The sequence below is a fragment of the Aythya ferina genome (assembly GCF_964211825.1).
Source record: "Aythya ferina genome assembly, chromosome: Z".
In the NCBI taxonomy this organism is placed as follows: domain Eukaryota; kingdom Metazoa; phylum Chordata; class Aves; order Anseriformes; family Anatidae; genus Aythya; species Aythya ferina.
This window is the reverse complement of record NC_140299.1, coordinates 12369258-12392229: the sequence shown is the minus strand read 5'-3', so window position 1 is coordinate 12392229 and position 22972 is coordinate 12369258. Positions and strand designations below refer to the sequence as shown.

The window sequence follows — 22972 nt, the reverse complement described above, 5'->3', positions numbered from 1 at the left end:
GAGATAGGACTCCCTATAAGATGGACTTTCAATGTCACTAACATTTTTCAAGTTTTGATTTATTTATTTTTATTTCAAAACACAAGGGTTTTAATCTCTTGGAAAATTCTGTTTTGTACATCTTGTATTTATAAGTGATCAGCTGTATGTGTCTTTAGAAAGACAGTATATTCTACAGAATGTGAGAACAGTAAATGCTAAGAGGCATAAATCATCAGATCAGATCCCTAACCCTTCTAAATTATGACGACCCCTATAAACCAGATTATATTCATTACAGGTCCTCTCTCTAGTATATTCTTACCACACGTACTTAAGGAAGTGAAGGTTATGCATCTGTGCTGTCTCTGCAACTCTACATAAATTTATCTGCCTGCCAATTCTTCCTCACTGTTAATTTCTATATGGCCATTTTGAACCAAGTTTATCAGTAGCGTGGAGATATGAAGTTTCCAAAATTTTCTTTCAGATCTGCTCTGAGGAACAGGACAATGATCCTCATATCATTCCTACTGAGGAAAAAGCAGGGAGATTCCAGGCTTTTAGCCGCTCTGTGGTCAAGACTCATATGTCAGCCTACACTCAATTCCAGACCACACACGACATCCAGTGTATTTGGCCATTGCTGTGCAAGCAAAAAACATAGATAAGAGGACATGAAGAAGACAACACTTTTTTCAAATAGGGCTAAAAGACATGGAATGAAGCAGGAGGTGTGTTATTGGGAAGAAACCAGGAATATGGGAAAAGGGCTGGATTTATTGCAGTGGTACTATGGAAAGAACACAGGATACAAAAGGAAAACTTCACTACTGAAAATAAATTTGAAAAAAAAAACAAACAAACAAACTTCACCTTCTCTACTTATGGAGCTATTTCTTTTTGACAAAAATCTTTGTCATCAATGAAATGAAAGGGAAAGCATACGTAGAAAAATCTACATAAGTTAGTCCTTCATTAAAATCCATTAAAAAGTTTAAAAATCTGTTTGAAAGTTCATATCATTCAGTGATATACCAGCTGGCATGGACATGCATTTACATCTACTTTAATAACCAATGCAGAAATATAATAAACAAATGAAAAAAAAAGTAATTAAGATTATGACCACAACTGAAACTGAAAACAGAAAAGTAATCCTTCAAAACTGAGCATTAAAAATGGTAACATAAGTTACTAGATATATACCCTGCAAACAGGGCTGAGGCATTTTGAAGTGTCATAAAGAGCATAAAGAGCAATCACAATGCCTCAGTTATAAAACACAGGTAGATACAAAGAGACTGTTTTCTAATGACACACAAGACAGCAGTACAATATTTTGATTATAAATTCCAGTTTGGCACTGTATGAAAATAGGGTTCTTCTCTCTAAACTGAAGAACACTGTAGGAAAGATAGAGATTAGAAATTTATACAAGCAACTAAACATGAAGAAATAGTAAATCTATACTACAGACAAGAATTATTTTCACATTTCATTCCCTTTTTCAAGTTTATTCTACCCTATCCTGTTATATTATATTTTTGGCTAGATGTTTGGATGACAGAGATCTATGCATGTTACACACCAGACTGTAGCAATACTGCAATGGATAAATGAATGAACTAAATCTTTAGGCTGAATTATATTCATCCAAATTTAGCATTTGCACCACTAAAAGGTATTAATAGGGGATACTGTCATTCAGTGAAAAAGACAGGAATCTCAAGAATATGATTCATTCCCAACAAGAAATTGAGATACTCATCAAATACTCATCACCCCTGCAAGTGCTTCTCACTGAAATATTTACTCTATTTATTCACTAATTATTATTGATGTGTTACATGCCTAATCTTTACTAATTATCAATAATTAGGATTTTAAATGTAGAATCTCAGAGTAAGTTATTCTAATTGCTACATGGGTGAAATGAGGGGAAAGGAAACTTCCTCTGTTATACTCATAGGGATCTTGATACTGGGATATATGTATTCAAGTGCACAGACATACAAAGATGTTAAATGTTTCATAAAAGTAATTGGATACACGGATTTTTAAACAACATAGGCAAACAGTAACAGCTACTGAAATTAAATAATATACATGATATTTATACAATAGAAGACTAACAGGGTGTGTGGGGGGGGAAATGAAAGTAAAAGTAATTAGAATTAACAAATTTTCCAATATCTGTAAGGAGAGGTATTGTACCTGTCCTGGGTACAAAGCCCTTCTGATGAAGGGCTTTATTTCTCAAAAGTTTACGCATTTTCTATCTATATTTCTGGTCTAGTAAAAGATAGTTCCTCTGCCTACAAACTTAGACTTTCTTATTTTCAAGTTCTGAAGAAAAAAACACATTGAAATCTAGTCTTAGAAAGATAAAAGCTATAGATGAAGAACTTATTTCCATATTTGCATATAAGTTTCAGCCCCTATGCACACCAAAGTCAGATCATGAGGGCTACCATCATAAGTTCATGAGCTTTTTCTACAAAAGTACTTCAGAAGAGATAGCATAACCTGTACACATTATTCATGATCTGTGTGCAATTTGGACTCTGACACTAAGCAAAACCTTTTATGAAAAAGGAAAAAAAAAAGTCAACAGAACTACTGTTGACCACTACTATGTACACTGATACACTTATCTGTTCCGAATCTGGCAGCGCAGCAAAACTCAACTGAGAAATCTATAATTAGATAGAAAAAAGAAATAGCCATACAGTTTGGTTATTGATTGGCTCCTATGGTTGACAAATCTGGAATCACATTTGGCAAAATTACTGAGGACTGCTCACATCTTAGCAGACTGCATCAAAGTTTTTTAAAAGAGTCATTTTAAATTTTGGATATTGGATGTAGAAGTGCTTAAAGCCTGACTGAAAATTATTTCAGATGAATAATCAGTTCTATAATTCAAACTGGGATTGCTCATGATGATCATTGCTGTGGAAAAGAAACAGAAAAAAATAAAATAAAATTCATTCCAGTCATAAACTGGAGAATAAAAATCAAGGATAGAATCGATTTTGATCAGTTTGATAATGTGAAACATTACCAAAATTGCATTCTCTGAAGCACCTTTAAACTTGAGAAATTCCAGATGCATGCTAATTGAATTGACAGTAAATGTAATCGGAGGAGATGAGATCCATGGTTAGTTTAATTTTGTTCATATAAACAGAAAGATGTGTTATCAGCTCCATTTCATATCTGGCACGGTTCTTTCTATGAAAAAGAAGCACAATCCTGAGGCAATATATTAAACCACTGTTAACAAAAAGATCAAAGGAGTTAGTGAAATTAACAAATACTGCAGAGCCACCCTGAGTTGGGGCAATGGCACTTGAATTAATAAAATAAAACATTTAAATATTTTCTTATCAAATGAAAGACTGGATCAGTATGTAGGAAGGTCCAGCAGAGGTCACAGTTTTTGTCCATCGGTGCTTAGAATGGTCAGTAATGTGTCTCCATGGAGAACCAAGCATGCAGGACAGAACAAGTTGTCTATGATGAATCCGCAGTTCTTTAATACTTTAAATTCCTAGGGAACACAAAACTGTTTATAATTTTATAAGATTTAATTTGTAAATACCTAGTAATTTTAAAGTATATTGGTAGTCCCATTTTTTGCTTTCATTTTGTCAATTTGTTAGACATATTTGAAAACACATCCTTTTGACATCTGCCAAATATCCTGTGAGAAAACTGTTTACTTCCAACCTCACAGTCTCTCCTTTTTACTCTTTGTTTTGCTAGGTTTTCTAGGTAAATTGAAAGCTGACCTTGACCTGATAATCTTGAAGGTCTATTCCAACCGTAATGAATCTATGATTCTATTATTTCAATTAATTCAAAATTCTTCTTTATGAAATCTTCATAATGCTATACAAAATCAGCCTAATATTCCATTTTCAGAACAACTTTAGGAATTTTGCTATTTACATAGTATAGAGGATTGGTGGATTTATTTTATTAAAATTTGTAGACTTGCCCTACAGTCTATGCCTTATGTTCTCCGATGTATTTCTATTACAAATGCTCAGGGGACTGCCCAGGCAAGTAGGAATTAAAAGATTAAGATGTTTGGCAAAAAAATCTAGATGTTTGGAGATTATGCAATAGAAAGATTATTAGCTGGCTACTTTTTTATATCTCCTTTGGAGCTAGCTGCTATCCAACAACTTCACTGCCGATGTGATGGGTGCTTTAGTGTATTTCCTTGTTTTATTCGATACAAGAGTAATCATGGAGGAGGCATATATTTTCTGTTGAGCTTTCTATTAAACAAGGGGAGACAGAGGGATGTAAAGAATTTTTCCTGATTTTATGAGAGGAAGGATTTAACTCTCCCTGTAGAGTCTAGTGCTTGTGGTGAAGGGTAGTGGTTGTCTTAGGAAATCTGGGATGCTTTTACAATGCATAAGAGAATGAAAAAAAAAATATTTTAAAGATGCCTTGCACAAATCACATCCTAAATCATCTGTCTAAAAAGGTAAATTATTTTGACTTAATAGTCACCAGATGGTAGAAGAATGCTGTTGCATGTTCTTGAGAACTGTACTTTAAATAATTTCTTTTCATTGTTCCAGAGTGCAGGAAGGGACAAGAGAGGAAGAAACTACAAAGAAATATTGTCATGCTGTGACAGCTGGATATCTTTGTAGGAGCTAGGGCATCCCAATGGAAGTAGTTATGAAGATCTTATCCTGGAGGATATTTGTCTCCTACATTACCTATATGCTTCCAATTTGAAAGTTTAGATGAATTCCTGTATACTTGGAGAAAATAATGTTTCAGCACGAATCAAAATGAGTTTCTTCTATCTGCACCTGACAAAGAATTTGAAATAATGAAACAATGAAGGTTCAGGATAAAGTAGATGCCCTGCTGTGCAAGATACTTACTGTAGCAATTGTTCTGTCATTTGCAATGTTACCTCTGCTGACTGCCCTGTGGTTTGCTGGAAGGAGTCTAAAGAATTGTTTCAATCCTATGGGATCCTAGCAGGCACCATCACCACAATACAAATAAAAATTATTTTATATAACTTGGGTCCTGCCTAATTGTGAGATCAGTCCTAGATCATTCTGTCATTAAGTGAATGAAGAATGTTGGATAGGAGCCTTCCTGGTATGAATTATATGGTCTACCAAGACTAAAATTATGATGTAAGCTTCCAGAGTTTGGAACTTACTATGTACTTAATCTTAAAAAGACTGAGTCTTATCTTCCAAGCTAAAGAAAAGAAAGAAAAAGCACAAAGAAAGAAAAAGCACAAAGAAAAAGTTTGCTTTGTTGGGTCATTTTAGTGAACATAATATCAAAAAGACAATATTGTAGAAAGTTAAAGATTTCATTTCTATTTTTGCTATCTATTACAAAGGCACAATGAAAACACTTTATCTCTATCTTTAAAATTTCAAGAATATTTGAGTTTGTATTAGACAATGTTTTTAGTTTTAAGTATTTTAATTAATGAATATTTTTTTAAAAAACAAAAGAAAACCTTGTAATAGGAATGACCAGTCAGAACTGGTATTTGTGTAGTACATGTATGTTTACCTCTATGCCACTAATAATTAATTACAAGTGTACAGATTTTTAGTTTCATATGGCAATATATATACAATAATATGTGCTTCTTTAGTCTCTGTAGAGGAGTATGGAATGCTTACACACACACAAGTAATCTCTGCATTATAGATAGAATGATAAACATCTCTCTAAAAGAAAACTCCTAACATCTTTCTTCTTAAAATGCGTTCATGTTCAAAAGGTAAATGGATTTTCTCCACCACTATGCATGAAAATAATTTCTGAATACAGGATTATATTCAACATTATTGTGCCTTGGTGGCCTTGTTATATTGGAAGAGTTGGATCCAAAATTGTAAGTACGGATTTATGGACTCTGCTTCACAATCTTAGTGGCACTTGTACTAAAGTCACAGTTATAATCTGGAACACCGGTAGTAGTACAACCCACTGCAAATGCATGTAACTATTTGCCATCTCAGTTTAAAAATACAGCAGTATTAAGTTTTGACAGAAGGTATTTTTAAATGTCCTAAACTTAAAGTTCCCATAACTAGAGGGTAGGTACACAATAAATATACTAACAAAGGAAAGAAAAAATATGAGTTAATACTTTCAAATCACCCAAAACAACTGGCATACGTTTACTTGAAGAATATAATCATTAACAGTTTAATAGACCCTATCATAAAAATAGTGGTTTTTCAACAATATGTTTTAAAATAGTACAGCTTTCGTGTTCACTGAGTTCTGAATTAGTAAATGAGTTAAAGACTTGCATTTGAAATGATTTCTAAGCAAAGTATGATACGTAGCTCTTTAAAAAACATACTACACGGAGAGATAGAATAATATTAAGCACATTGTCTTGAAGATACGAAGCCCATAACAGAGACACTAAAAGCTTCCAAGTGGTCTGGTATTTCACATTTCTAATATTTTACACTAATATTTTACTAACTTTGCTTCTATATTTTGCACCATCTTTAACTGTAGTATGATCTTTAACAATATAGGTGACTAATATTTAGTAACTCTTTGCAGTTACTTTTTTTAATTAGCTATCTAACTGCCTCTCTGGAACGAAGTAGAATTTTTTTTTCTTACCTTTAGGTGCGACTTGTAGAAACTGCTTATGAAATGTATTAAGCTGTGAAATAGTTAGAGTACCACTGTCAGAGGTCTCTACTTGTGGAACATGTGGTGGAGGAACAGGATCAGGAATCACTTTCACATCACTGCTGAGGAAGAAATCTGTTTCTTCTAAAGTCATTTCATACTGGATTTTGCTAGAACACTCAATGTGGTGTCGTCCTATCTCAATCAGCTTTTCAACACTGTGAAAATGTAAATGCAGGAAACAGTAAGTACTTTTTAACAGAGAATGTTAATATCAAGTTCAAATGTTAATGTGTTTACACTCTGGGAGCTTTCCTGAAGAAAGAATCACAAATCCTCATGTAAATTCTGTACTCAGCAAAATCATTACGAAGTGTACTCCTACTCTGGCAGCAACACATTTTATTACTGTGGTAAGAAATATAGGCAGATCTAAGCCACATAAGAGACCTGACAGAAAAGTATGAAATGATGAAACTTTATTTATTCCATAAATTTCATAGGAGACATATATATTCCATTTGTAATCATCCTTTTGGTTATTCTCGATGCCTCATCCCCTAGTCTGCCCTTAGACTGTAGGTCTACAAAACACTTTCTAGAGTAGCATTCTGCAGAGATACGTGACCTGCTGTTCCAAGTCTGGTGAGCATGACTTACACTTTTTAACAGGTATAGGCACGGGATTGGCCTGAGGTTTCAGGATTATGCTTGCATCCATCCAAAGGACATGATATTCTGTAAATAATGTATTTTGGAAGAGGTTGTCAGGAGGGCCAACAAAGCTGGCTAGCAAGTAGAGCTCAGCCTCTTTGGGCTATTGCCTGCTAGAACCTTCACATATTACATCCTTGAGCGTGCACTGACATGAACCAACCAGCACTGCCCCAAGTATGCTTTGAAATTTAACACAGGCCAGAAATATTTTCCAAAAGGCAATGTGACATTTTTCTTCTGGAAAGTAAAACACTTTAATGATATAGACATAGGCCACTCTGTGCCTGGTGCCCTAAGTGTCACATAGTGGTTCCAAGCACATTTTGGTAGAAGAGAAAAATGGCCAAGAAAAAAAAAGACATTGAATTATTTTTTTGATTAATGCTATACATGTACATAGTGTTCATAACAGTAGGTGGAGCTTTCCAGCATTTGTATAGTACAGAAAGAAAAATAAAAATAAATAAAAGTAAATAAACACACCTACAATCAAAGTGACAAAAACCACTAAAATGATATACAGACTTTTAGGAAATTTAATATCTGATTGTCTGATGATGCTTATAAATTGCTAAATCTGTAGCCTAGCAAAACAGTAAAACTGATAATTAATTACCTCTACCATTGCCAGCGGAACCTTCTAATTATTGAAGAAACGTGTTATTACCATTCAGTTATTTAAGATAAAATTAAATTTTAGCTCATGAAATGAAATGATTATTTTCTAATACATTTTGCAAATTATTTGTTCTATATAAACAAACACCCTTACCAGCTTAGTCAATTAAAAAAACAAAATAAATGAATCCTGCTCAAAATTGGATATACATTACCTGGACATTTCTGCTAGGAACCTGGCTCCAAGCCACTTTTCCATATCTTTATAAGCTTCTTCTGATTTCACTGTTAGTTCTTCAATATATGCTAATGCTTTTTCTTTTATAAGATCTAGACGAGATTTGGTGGCTTCTTCTGTTAAAATATTTTTAATAATAATAATAATTAATACTTATAAAATTGCATGAATTTTCACCCTTAAGCTCCTGATGTTTAACACATTAACCTGTACTTAGGCAGCAAAATATTTATTTCTCATGTTCTTAAATTATTAATTTTTCAGAATTACCCTTATTGTACCATTTATTTTACAAAACTGTGTATTCTATAAGTATCAGAATTCACAAGGTAACAAATATCTTAATAAAGCTAATGCAGAGGTGCAGGAGATGTTTAAGTACACAGTGACATCAAACTAATTAACATTATATAGCAAACACACCTAGCAGTGTAACAATGGAAGTGTAACATGTTATCTGTGTTAATCATGATAAAAGTTAGTTTTTCTTTTCCTAACTTCCAGCTCTTCAAAATTAACTTCCTTGGTTTTGCTCCAACCTTTCTACATATGACTATTTTATACCCTAAAACTCAGTTTTCATTTGCTTAGTGACCACTAGGAAAGTAATTAATCGCTACAAAAATTATGCTTAGAATATTCAATTTAAACTTTTAAAAACGTTGGGAATTTCAGAATTCAGAATTTGTTAGATTTCCGAATAGAAAGAACGGAGAGAGTTTTTCACTGAGAGACTAATAGAGAAGAAAGAAGATGAAAAGACAAGATATGGGAACAATATCCAAGGTGAAATGGATACGAACTGGATGAAGAGACAGGTATTGATAGAGACATGAAACAGACACTGACAGTTTTTTAAAGCCTTAGAAAAGAAGAATGAGAGAAGAGTAGCTGGATATTATTCTCAATCTTAAACATAAGCCAATTCAGTGTTCAACTTGATTTTTTCTTTATATTTAACCTTCTCTGTGACAGAATCTTTCAAATAAGTAATCTTATATAGTAATTGGCATAGTGGCTTCAAAGTTAAAGAATGTAAAATTATTTATATTACAATTCTTACTACGAAGCTTTCAAAATACTTTGGGGCTAAAACTTTCTTTAGGCAGCTAGTGTAGAAAGATGAACTGTGAAAAGTATGAGACAGGTCATTTTAATGTTATTTCTCAGTCACAGTAGAATGCAATACTGAGCACTTCCTCCATTAAGAAAGAAATAGTTGATCAAAATTTTACACCTAGCATTGATTTGGGTCTCATAGAAAGGTTATTTGATTTGAGGGCAAAGACATAGAAGTTCTAAGCAACTGAGAGTATCTTAAAGGAAAGTGGTAGATATATAGACATTTGGTCTGGTGTGGTGCTAGAGAAGCCCTGTGAACCCCCCACGGCTCAGTACTGGGGCTAGTTCTCTTTAATATCTTTTTCAATGATCTGGATGAGGGGATCGAGAGCACCCTCAGGAAGTTTGCAGATGACATCAAGTTAGGTGCGTGTGTCGATCTGCTCGAGGGTAGGAAGGCTCTGCAGGAGGATCTGGATAGGCTGCACCGATGGGCTGAGGTCAACTGCATGAAGTTCAACAAGGCCAAGTGCTGGGTCCTGCACCTGGGGCAGAACAACCCCAAGCAGAGCTACAGGCTGGGAGAGGAGTGGTTGGAAAGCTGCCTGGCAGAGAAGGACCTGGGAGTATTGGTTGATAGTTGGCTGAATATGAGCCAGCAGTGTGCTCAGGTGGCCAAGAAGGCCAACAGCATCCAGGCTTGCATAAGAAGCAGTGTGGCCAGCAGGGCTAGGGAAGTGATTGTCCCCCTGTATTCGGCTCTGGTGAGGCCGCACCTTGAGTACTGTGTTCAGTTTTGGGCCCTTCACTACAAGAAGGACATGGAGGTGCTTGAGAGAGTCCAGAGAAGGGCAACGAAGCTGGTGAGGGGTCTGGAGAACAAGTCTTACAAGGAGCGGCTGAGGGAGCTGGAAGCTTAAAGGAGGCTGTAGAGAGGTAGGGGTTGGTCTGTTCTCCCACATGCCTGGTGACAAGACGAGGGAGAATGGTCTAAAGTTGTGCCATGGAACATTTAGGTTGGATATTAGGAAGAACATCTTTACAGAAAGGGTTGTTAGGCATTGGAATGGGCTGCCCAGGGAAGTGGTTGAGTCACCATCCCTGGAGGTCTTTAAAAGATGTTTAGATGTAGAGCTTAGTGATATGTTTTAGTGGAGGACTGGTTAGTGTTAGGTCAGAGGTTGGACTAGGTGATCTTGGAAGTCTCTTCCAACCTAGATGATTCTGTGATTCTGTGAGTCTGTGTTTTGTTTATTAACTGCTGTTTGCCCTCTAGTTTTCATAAGTACTATGTAAAAGTTAGCCCATCCAAGGCTAACTGCCAACTGCTCCTGTATAGAATATGTAACAGTTAAACTCTATCTATTCTTTAGTGAGAATGAGTTCTTTTATTCTACTAAAAAAAATCCTAAAAAAAAAATCAATTAATTTTCAGTTTGGAATTTCTGTTTTTCAGACATCTACTTTTTGCTGATAGTGACCAATTGGCTTGGAAGTTATTGGGCAGGACAAAGAGACAGAAAGCTGAGTCATACAAGTTTTTTTGGAAGGGTCTGTCTAGTAGGGGGTTTGGAAGAAAAAGCAAACTTGTGTCTCTCTGCTTAAATCCTGCACAGCTTGAGGAAGATGAAACTTGAGAGAAGAGCATCAATGAAATATGTAATTGCCAAAAAATTCTTCCACAGATCAAAACAATTAAAATACTGAACTCAATTCAATTGAATACTGAAGAGTGGCCCATCTCAAACGTATTCTTTCATGAAGAATACTTGCTTAGTTGTGGAAATGACATGACATGACATGAAATAAAAACATTTCTATTTTGCTATATCTATCACAAAATTCCCTGATGACTACCAGTCTAGAAAATGTCCTAATTTCTTCAGACACTATTTTCTCTACCTTACTTTACTTACCCATCCTTCTTCCCCCAAAGAGTTTCTGGTTAGTTTTGACTGTTAATTACCTAAATTAGGAATAATGATCACCACCAAATGTAAGTAGCCAAACAGTAACATACCCTCATGTTTCAGGGCAGCAAAATATTCTTGCTGTATTTTAAGTGTCAGTTCTTGCTTCTTTAATTCTTCAGAGGTTAAAGGAACTGGACTGACTTCAACCACAGGTACAGTAGAAGGAAGTCCTGCAGAGAAATAGTCCCACTCACAGTCTTTGGACTTTGATGGTAATTGTGTGTCTGCACACAGGCACTCACAAGACATTTTCATTTCACATTTTTCATTTTTGAAATGAAAAATGGCACTTTCCACCTCACTTGGTATGACCATTTATGAGGACGCAAATGTGTTTACACAGTTGTCTTATGTCAACAAAACAGCTAGTTTTCTTCAAAGATGATTTACATCTGCATGACATGCTAACATTAATGCTGCATAAAAATAGTCCAATGTATACATCTGTATTAAAATTGGTTAAACAACATCCCAAAATGTATTTCTGACTGGAAAATCATGACTGAACATATACACCTTCACTGTGATCCTGGAAAGTCAAAATGGCCTCTTTGACCTTAAAATCTACCAATTCATAACAGTCTGTATATAAATACACCTCTTTTAAATGATAACTGTTCCTTCTGCAGCAAAATCAAGTTTAGCATTCCGTGAGCTACCTTTGCATCTTGTTTTAGCTTACACAGCCATGAACACATATTGTAAACATAGTATTTCATCATGCATAAAATTATTTCTGCATACATAACACCTTGACTGTTATTCAAAAATATTAATCTTTGTAACTGCTTTATCCTAGAAGAAAAGCAGATGAAGCAGTTAGAGAAAATTACAATAGCATCTGCACGATATCTAAGGTAAACATGTAAACATAAAGCAAACAGTTAAATCTTGAAGTGATGAAATTACATGTGATATATTGCAACGCTCAGTTACTAGCCTGTAGTTCTAAGTAAGGGAAGTCTTATGTTACAGGAGCACTACAGTAACAGTTTTCATAATAAACAATAAAACAAGCATCAATTGATATTTGATTTTGTATCATGAGGAGCTCACAGCTGAGTTCTAGTCACACTTCTGTCACTTCCCATTTTTGTGACTTCAGGTAAGTAATCTAGTACCAGATCTGAAAAAAAAATTACTTCCAAGAAGCAATCCACAAAAGCCTAACATAGCCACTTAGCATACAAGAGCTGATAGCTGCTGATTTTTTATCACAAATCTTTTTTAGAAAACTAAACATCTATGAATTTCTTGGCTGAATTGAGGAGCTAAGTACATAGCTAAATCTCCCTGGAGCTCGCAGGTTCAGTATCCACGCAGCTTAGTATTTGCAAGGCCATACTTGTTCACTGTAGTATGAGCACAACTCAACCAGAGAGGCAGGACTGAGTACATTGCAAATAAAATGTCTGCCAAAGAAAAAATGCTACCTGCCTTATGCAAAATAACTCTGCAGTTACAGCTTTCTCACAAGAAATGGAACACCTGAACTTCAGGTTACCCCCACACATGGAGGGCTCAAGCCCCTCTCTTGATTTGCAGAATGTCTTAACAAAAGACACAAGGTTCATACCATTAAACTAACTTCTTGCATAAGCTATGACTTTTGCAGAAAGTTATGGCAGTTACTTAAACCACTACCTGCTCAAGGTAGTGTTTATGAAAAAATGTGTAAACAGCATTGAATGACAGGAGTCTTCCCAGCAGACTGTTAGATTATTACTAAGCTAAAGACAGAGAGTCTTCTAGGTCTTTTTGTCTTGTGTAAGTAAAGTTTGTATTCTTACATGCACAGTGAAAAATAAGAGGGTAGGACAGACTCTTGCCAGGCCTATTTGCAAGATCTACCTCAACAGGAACCTACTCTTTTTTAGGACTATAAATGCTATTAGATTTTATTTTCTTTACACCATCTTTAAGTTACATTTTTAAATGATGGACCTTGGTAGATCTAAACTACTATAATTACTAATGAATTCATTCAGAAATATCTTCAGATATTGGCTAATGTCTTGATTTTGTTCTTTTTTTTTTATGTTTGAAACATTTTAGCTTGACTGGAAAGTAGGAGGAATTCAATGGGAGTTCGTTAAAGTTCATAATTCTAACTCTCTCATTCCACAACAGCACATGGATAAAAATTAATATTTACTTTTTATTTTGAATATCAATCCATATATAATAATAACGATAACACATAAGATTAAATATACCCAACTGTCATTCAACAGCCTCTGCATTCCTTTATCATCATCAGCTTTTCACATATTTGACATTTCAAAAGAGAAATTAAATATAAACTAAATACCTTGGGTTACCCCTTCCCATATTACTGTCACATTTACATTTCAGTAATTTCAAGCACTTCTAAAACAAAGTCTGCATTTCAAATACCTTTCTTTTTAGTAGGTGATTTGGGAGAAAGCTTTTTGGTATCTTTGGCATTCTTCCCTGTATCTTTGCCTGACGTGGTCTGAGAAGACTTCAGATCTTCTTTCAGATCTAGCTGCTGTTCTTTTTCTTCCTCCCATGACTTCATTTCAGCTGTTACCTTCACATCATATTCACACACACAGTCAAGTAAATGGCATCAGTACTATCCAATTATTGTTTTAAATAGCCTATACTTACTGCAAGTACTAGCTAAGACATACACACTTAAATATTAGAGATATTTAAAGTAATAAATAATCAGAATGTAATCATTGTATCAAAAATAAAATTGTACAGCAAAAGTTTAAGACAAAGATGGTAGTTTTAATTCTTGTAATCCACTATCTACCTACTCTGGGAAAAGGTGTGAAAAGTAAGAGTCAGATGAGAAATGTAAGACTGTACACAAGCAACACTACAGTTACACTGTAAGGCTGCAGAATTTCAATTGTTTTTAAATGATCATTATGAAAAAAAAAAAAGCAAAAAACAAAACAAAGAAACAAAAAAAGAGAACAATCTCATTTACTTTTAGCTATATATAAAAAAGGATGTATCCATGGTTTTTGAAGTTTTGAACAAAACTTGTATCCCAAGATTAGACATCCTTCTCATGGTTCTATAGAAGAATTAGGGGAGAGTTTATCATGGAAGAAGTAGATATATAGAGCCAACATTCAAAGTATTTCTCTCTGTACTGGAATGAAAGGGTCAGTTCCAAATATGGAGATTCTGCAGATCTGATAATACACAGATCCAACAATTACCTCATAGAAATGAAGATGTATTCAATGGAAATATCAGTAGGGGAGTAACACACATGAAACTGTGATACACAGTGCGAAGGCTGTGTGTCCAGGCTACATACTGAATGAGAAGCCTTGACAGTCCTTTCCAGAAATCTTTAAGTAAACAAAACATTCCTCACCATATCTGATACTGCTGTTACTGCTGTTTGCCATGTATCAGAAATAAGATTTTCATCTTTGCCAAAAGTGGCTGCTACATTTTCAGAAGAATTTTCATCCTTAATACTCTTCAGTAGAATTCCCCTGTTTTTTGACTTGGTAATATTTGTTTCTGGTAAATGCAGTTTTACAGAAACTAGAGGAATCCTGAAAAATAAAATATAAGGCATAAATCACTTTCCCTTTGTAATGAGATAATTTATAACTATTTTGGAGAATATGTAAAGAGAATGAAATGTTATTTTTAAAATTTATCACAGCAACAGAAAAAGGATGAACTTTCCTTATGACCATTAGTGGTAAAATGTGTGCATGACAAGAAAATTGGCTAGTTTAACTATAGAAACTAAGGAATAATAATAGAGGGATAAAACTACGTCACATGTCTGTGTGATCTAATGATGTGGGCTAGAAGCACAGCCTCATTATTCAGATGTTTTCTAAATGAACTGTAAGTATTAAAAAATATAGGTGTTGACAGCGTTTTTGATATTGTCAAATTATTTGATGGTATCCGTTACCTTTAATATTGCATTCAATTCTGTGAGTTTTTCTAGGCTGCTTTGATTTATATTTGTCATTACATGACCCATTTCATTACGTTTGTCTGTGCACATATTAAAACTGTTAATGCTCTCTAATAGTATTTAAGTTAGTTACATGAGGATTGTGCTGAAAACTGTCAACAATGCAGAGGGAAGTAGGAAATATTCCTAGAACAGATTTCTTTCTAAGGCAGCTTTTGAAACATTTTACAATTCAGAGTTGTATTAGTGAAAATGATGTGAAAATGAAATGATCAGTCAAAAATCAGGAATAACTTAAATGTACAAAATGATGTAAGATTCATCTTTTAACTATTGTCAGTAGTTAAAAATTCTTATTTCCCAATCCTTTGAAATACACCCACATTTATTTCCACATTCACCCATAAAGCAATGAATGCCTTATAATTTTTGATATTTGTATGATTTAATAATGTATTTCTACCTTCTTGATTTGCTCTGATCTTCTTTCTGCTCTATATCAATAATATCTAGCAATGGGAGTCTAGTAAAATTTTGACTGTCATCTGTTGGGATTTTTCCTTCCATTGCCTTGTAATAATCATGAAGAAGTCTCTTTGTATCTTGGAAACGATCCACTTCAACCTCAAGAAGAAAGAACAGAAAGATTGAAATTCAAAACAGGACAGAACAAAATTCTGTTACATTTTTAAATAGACACTAACAAAAGCAATTCTAAAACATAAAAGTTTTAGGGAAAATGACAAACATAACCATATTTGTTTGAATATTTATACTGTATTTAACACAATTTCCACTGGCATCAACAATGTCTTTGAAATTTACATTCTTAATTTTCACGCAAGAATTTCTAACAATGATAAAAATCTTAGTTGTTAGAATAGGAAAAATATTTCCAATAAGCAATGTTTGATACATTAAATTTAATTATAATATATTTTCATGTGTGTGTATTCCTGTGCTAGTAAGTATACCAGCACCAACAAACTGCAATGATCACTTTGGTCAAAATAAATAAAATCCTTAATAACATAAAATAAAAAGAGTTAAGTGATGGACAAAACAATTTAAAAGCCACACAGTTTATCCTAGACAATGAAATCAACAGACTTTACACACCTAAATACCTTGAAGGTTTTTTCTGTGAATCTCCTCAGGAGAAATCAAGATTCAAAAAACATTTAACACCTGTCATGTTTTGATTTATTGATACAGAACAGTGTTAGTTTCTAACTGACAAAATTCATGGGAAAATGCACAAAACCACATTCACAAAACAAAGAATAAAACCTTTGTGGTGTAAAAAAGCACTTATCCATAAGTTAAGGAAAAAATATCTTATATTATGACAGTGCACACAAAGAAGGGCGGAAAGAAATCTGATATAACCTTCCTAAGGTTAAGACTTTGTTAAACGGATTTTTTACAAATCTATATGTTTATACAGTAACAAAACCACCTGGAGAATATATGTAGCTTCCCACAGAAAAACCCGCAAAAGGAGAACTCAAGACCAACAAAGTCTATTTTTGGTTGTTTCTCAAACAAAGCCATAACTTAATGATTTAGCTATTATATTTTTATTTTTGTAGTTGTAACAATAATTCATTTAATTTGGGGAGTATATACTAAGTAAGGAAAATAAATAAGGATAATAAATAAGGAAAGAATAAATGATTTTTTTCTTAAGGAAAAACATAAATATTACATATTGTTAATATATTTTTCATCTTAAGAGTCTATTCTGCATATCCACAGAAGACAGATCAAACTAGATTCATAGTGAATATCTTCTGGACTGCATCATACATGTCAATGAAACTCTGCCAAAGAGAATTAAGCTTGCAAACTTATACATGAATATAAAAATAGAAAAAGACAAGATTTAAGCTCAGCGGTATTATTTTAATTTGGCTTCTTTGCACATATTATTTAAGATACAGAATTTAAATACACAATCATATAAATAACCTAATGAATGTTGTTCAGTTAGTCAGCAGGTATTTGATATTTAGATCTCTTAGTTTAGTCAATGACCTTAGTTTTTATTTGTGGCATTATTTAGGCTCGTTGAAAATAGAGTTAATAATTTCCCTACTATAATTTAGTTAGATTGCCACAACATTCATGTAAGATAAGAGAGTGGTTCCCTTGTTTAATAAGCCTATAAAAATAACACAGAGTTAGAGGTCAGGGAGCCCAACCAAAGGTACTTTTTCATCCTGACTTTTCAACTAAATTAGCATAACATGGCATGTGTTTAAAGCACTGATTTCACCACCTTCTTTAATGCTGCCAAAACTTTGAAAGCAAGATCACTCAGTTTACAGAAATGCCTGTCCATTCCATTCCATTCCATTCCATTCCATTCCATTCCATTCCAGCCCTAAACCCAATTTATCTACCTAAAAATGGCAGTCACAGGAAAATAAATCTTACTTTACTTCAGGAACTGAAGTAATTCACAGTCTGGCTGAATGAGAAGGCATACTGTTGGGAAGGGAAGAGCCACCTAAGTGAAGATGGACTTGTGAAAACTGTGAAGTTAGATGTGTGAAAGCTGCACCACATTTCAATGGATTTTCTCAAGAATAACAAATAACATCACTTTCTCAAAAACATTCCTCACAACTATATATGTTTTTTTAAGACTAGGTAAAATTTCAAGCCACACTGGTGAAGTTACAACTGAAATAATTTCTTGATATGGGAAACACAAGACAATCTTAGCCGTAAGTGTGTCTACAACCATGGTCAATTATGTAATTTGTACATAAAAAGCTGATATTAACGTGATCACAAAAGTATAATCAGTTTTAACATTTCTGTTACAAAACTCAGATAATTCAATGGACTGATAAAACTTCAAAAGTAGCACTATGCATTACAGATTGAAAGTTCATGGTGTTGGACAATAACAATGGTGTCTTTCTTAAATTTTTTTGCCTGCAAAATGGGTAAATATATGGATTGTCATCCACTTCTCTAACATTCTAGATAAAATCACACATCTCTAACATTCTAGATAAAATCAGAAGAGGCATGAACATTTGCTTATCTCATTCTCGATCCCTCATTTATTCAAAGCCAAACATGAAATTCCTCTGAGGCTTACTGTCTTCCAAATCTAATTCGTTGTCTACTTCCATTGCAAACTCTATAGTAGAGTCTATATCATACCTGCATAAGTGAAAAAAAATGGTTTATTGCGATCCCCTTATGATCCAGTAACCAGCCATCACTCATGATATCAGTACATTCCTGCTCTGCTTCTTCCCTTCTTTTATCACAGATATCCCAGAGAAGATCTCTTAAGTCCTGAAACACAAAATAAAATATGAGAAATAACTATGAAATAAAACACACATACATTTTTATTTATTATTAAAAACTATATTTTTGCCTGTGTGCAAGGCATCTTCCTCTTTTTTTTTCTTTTTTTTTAAATTGTTATTAAAGTCTAAGCCTGGTCCAAGAGTTATGTGCTTATAGACAGCTGACAGAAAGTAGTTTTACAAGCATGCCAAAGAGAAGACTCCAGAGGTATAAGATTAATGCATAGGACAGTACTAGGCTGCCTTGCTTTCACCAAGCAAAGCCCTATCTAAGCCAGACAAAGACTTCAGAACAAGAGTAGCTAAGCTCCTAACAGTACCAGCAACTTTCCACTTGAAGGGTTTGCAATATAAGTATAAGGAGAACTCTAAGGGGATGTGCAATATGAGTGATCCTGAGAAAATCATCTCACTATTCAAACATTCTGCTATTTGCATAGCTCCATTCTATTCTTGCTTTAACATGGATGGTGTTATATAACTAAGTAACTAAGTGCTCTTCACTAATTTCACAGAATCACAGAATTTCTAGGTTGGAAGAGACCTCAAGATCGTTGAGTCCAACCTCTGACCTAACACTAACAGTCCTCCACTAAACCATATCCCTAAGCTCTACATCTAAATGTCTTTTAAAGACCTCCAGGGATGCTGACTCCACCACTTCCCTGGGCAGCCCATTCCAATGCCTATCAACCCTTTCGGTAAAGAAGTTCTTCCTAACATCCAACCTAAAACTCCCCTGGCACAACTTTAGCCCATTCCAATTTACTACATCTAACAGCAGCTATGTAGATCACTGTCAACACTGAGAACCTAGTAAGCATAAAACATGCATGAAAACCTTCTGTTCCCCACTACCATTTCCACATGGAAGTGGCATTACAGACCTCTATGGGGTAAGAAGAGACAAGAAAAAGGAGCTGTTAAATGCTGTGGTATGCTCAGGCAAGCCGTTTCTCAGTCTCCAAGCAGTTCTACATCACCTGATTTATTCTGGGAAGAAAGGAAAGCTGTTCCAGACTACTACCCTTACAACAAGGAGGTTAGGTTTCAGGTGATGAGTGATTCCATATTCACCAGCTCTGGGTCTCAGCCTAGTCAGTCAGATCCTGTTTCTCCCACTGTATCTGAAAACTTCAGACAAATTCAGCTGTCCTCAGGAGGACAAGAGCCACAGGGAAGCTGACAAATTAATAGTCCTTGAGCTACTTAACACAGCAGTGGCATAGATAGAAGGTAGCCAAACTGAATGCTATCAGATACCTGTGGTTGTTCTGCACTGTAGGATATACACATAAGGAACTGTTACTGAATAAAAAGATATAAGCTTACAAGTGACTCGTTTTGTGGATATAAATAACACTAACTAGTATTTTGCACAAACTGATGTACAGTTCTTTAGAGTATCTTCCTGCGACAAGTAACAAGCAGCATTTTCTTCTTGGTTCTCATCTTATGCAGGTCACAGTTTTGATTTACTGTAAATAGTGGCTACAGCTGGAAAAGTAGATGGTGAGCTATCTTTTTCAGGGAGAAGCCAAAAACATGTTTTATGTGTCTCTTCTTTTTCTCTCTCACCACTCTATCTTATTTCAAAATGAAACAGCTTCTCTCCCCTTCTTTCTTTGTACTCAGGTAGAGGAAGAAAGAAAAATGGATGCATGTGCTAAGTTGTCTCCTATACGGGGCAAGAGATGTAGTAGGATCAAGTGACTGAACACATCAGATGATAGCAAAGTCATGAGTGGGAAGTGGGAGAAATAGATAAAAGACAGCGTAACAGAGATCTTATGTGTGGTGATTCTGTTATGAGTTTGGTTGCCAAAGCCTTGGATGTCAGAGCCTTCGATGTAAAAGCCTTTGAGGGATTTTTCATACATGGTAAGATGGGATGTATTTTTCCATTTTCCAGTTGGTATCAGAGAAATGTGGTTTATGGGTTTCACAACATGGCAGCTTCCAGTGTGGATGGTGTTTCAGAAAGGGTCCAGCTGAGATGACAGAGTTCAACAGTCTGGGAAAGCAGAAATGTTTAAGGAAATATATTCCACAGATTCCAGCCCTTTTCATTTCCTCTCTCTTCTTTTCTAGTAACACAGAAGGATGAATGACAGAATTCTCACATTTGCGGAGGTACAACTGATGGGCCTAAACGCACAGAGGAAGCATCATCTTCACATTCACCCACAGGTTTGGAATCCACAAGGACTAGAATGGGTAATTTGGAAACAGAATTCCTGGTAGTCATGCCTTGACTACAAACAGTCTTACTTATGGTGCTTAGCATTATCACAGTGCCTGAGACTCATTGCCTAAATGTCAAGAAAATATAGCACTATCTCATCCTCTTAGCCTAATTTGAAATGGAGAATGTCAAACAAGGATCTCTGTTATGAGTGAAAGGTCAAATACTTAAAATTTTAGCTTTCTAAAATATAAGACAGAGGGATTCCAGTTTTTTTTTGTAATTCCATTTACTGGAAATTAGGAATATGAATGATGATTGTTAAGTCTTCTATTGCATCCTATTGAAATAATGTTATATAAAAGGAGGTACTGTTTTTTTTTTCCATTTTTGTGAATCAATCTATAATTCTACCAATGTTTCCTACAACTAAAAATGTGTGTCGTTTTCTTCTCTTTTCTGGGAGCATTTCCTGACTTGATTTCAATGAAAAATCATGCAGAAGTATGTTTCTTCTGAAAGCAATATAGGATAGTGTAGAATTCTGTTTATGTCTGTTCTGAAGTGGGAATCCGGTAAATTCAAAGATAGCTCCATTTCCTGCCTATGTTTAAATTGGCTCTGAACTTGTTAGGACCTTTACAGCTATGTATTTCTGTGTAGAGCTCTCAGGGGAGGTATGAGAGCAAACACTTACCTGCATCAAAACATTTCACAGAAATTCTCTGTACTTTGTATGAATCAGCTTTAGAACACATATATTACCATATCTCATTTACGGAAAAACTAAATGGCTGACAAGATTTGCCAGAATGTTATGGAAATGACCAAAACTATAAGTAACATCTCTGAAAACCATACAATGTAAAGAAAAAGAAAGCAGACTTCTTACTCTAAAATGTACCAGAATATGACAGTCTAACTTAAACAAAGAAGCAAGACATAAGAAAGGCATGGCCACAAGCCATACCAATTGTGACATATCACTTTATGTACAACAAGAAGTTAATTAGTTTAAGAAGAGTGGTAAAGAGCCAAAAAAAATGTAAATAATAATATCATTCATGTTACACTAAGATTGTATACAAACAAGCGATAGGGTATATTATAACTTTTGTCATTAACTTACAGTAACTCTTTGATGTAGTTCTGCTTTTGTTTCCTCGTCTTCTCGCAGGTCATCAGCAATTGAATTAAAATCTGATTGCCACTGAGATACAAACTCCTGCTTAAGATCTGGGCGCTTTAAATAATCTTGGAAATTTTTTCTGTAAATTATGGCAAAAAAAATTGTAATGTTAAAATACAAATAGAATGCCAGATGAAAAATATAAAATATGAATACTAAAGTGGTAGGGTACTTTTTCTACTCACCTAATGTCTGCTAAGTAATAAATTATAGAGTGCTGTTCATCCCTTAGGCATCTAAGTATAGCTTTGATGGTGCTGACATATGCATTTTCTATGTTTTCCCAGTAAGGTACTAAAAAATCAGGTATCTCCTGCATTTTTAAAAACATTAAAATTCATTGACACATTTATTGGTAATCCTCTTATCTATATCATTAGCAAATATAAGAAAGATTTCATCAAATCATATTACTGATTTCTTTCACTACGTATTTCTCTTGATTTACAACTATTTACAGCTACTTATAAACATTGTACCAACATATAGGTTATCCTATGCATTCTTTGGAAAAAAGTGGCCATACTCAACAAGACTGGGAATTACCAGCAAAATACTGCTGATACGTGCTTTTTGGTATATTCATAAATTCAGTAAAGAAGGATGAGTAGTTAGGTGGTACAAAACTGTTCAAACTAGTAAAAATTAAAGGTGACTGTCAAGTGTTGCAAAAGTGACATTTGACTGACCGACTGTCAAAAAATGACAAATGAAGGCCATGACCAGAGGAAACACAACATACTAACCTATGGGCTGTAGCTACTCAGAAAGAGATTTACAGCATATGCAAGCTAATTGCAGTTATAAAGTCAAAACTGGTAAACATTAGGAATGGAATTACAGAACAAAATACAAAGCATCATTATGCACCCCTCAAATCCACATCCTGAATACTGCAAGCAGTCCCACCTCCCTGCCTCAAAAAATTTTCATTGGAACTACAACAGGTAGACAGAAAGAAGGGCAATGATCATGATTGAACATACTGTACTGATTCTTCATGAGGAGAATTAAACATTATGACTGTATTGGAAAAACAGTACCTGAGGCAAAATGAAGAAGGGAGATAGGATAGA

The 22972-nt window shown here is 34.5% G+C and overlaps 1 protein-coding gene across 2 annotated transcripts in view; it reads right to left on the bottom strand.

Moving 5' to 3' along the window:
• SPEF2 (sperm flagellar 2) overlaps positions 1 to 22972 on the bottom strand; it is a gene marked incomplete at its 5' end in the record, with an annotated part of 66427 nt that overhangs the window by 5074 nt on the left and 38381 nt on the right. For both annotated transcript variants that reach the window (XM_084504685.1, XM_084504686.1), the window contains 9 exons: positions 6637 to 6866; positions 8199 to 8337; positions 11304 to 11426; positions 13654 to 13810; positions 14621 to 14807; positions 15651 to 15811; positions 18368 to 18505; positions 21837 to 21975; positions 22082 to 22209. In XM_084504685.1, coding sequence (XP_084360811.1) covers positions 6637 to 6866; positions 8199 to 8337; positions 11304 to 11426; positions 13654 to 13810; positions 14621 to 14807; positions 15651 to 15811; positions 18368 to 18505; positions 21837 to 21975; positions 22082 to 22209 — 1402 coding nt within the window. The remainder of the gene's footprint in view (positions 1 to 6636; positions 6867 to 8198; positions 8338 to 11303; positions 11427 to 13653; positions 13811 to 14620; positions 14808 to 15650; positions 15812 to 18367; positions 18506 to 21836; positions 21976 to 22081; positions 22210 to 22972) is intronic.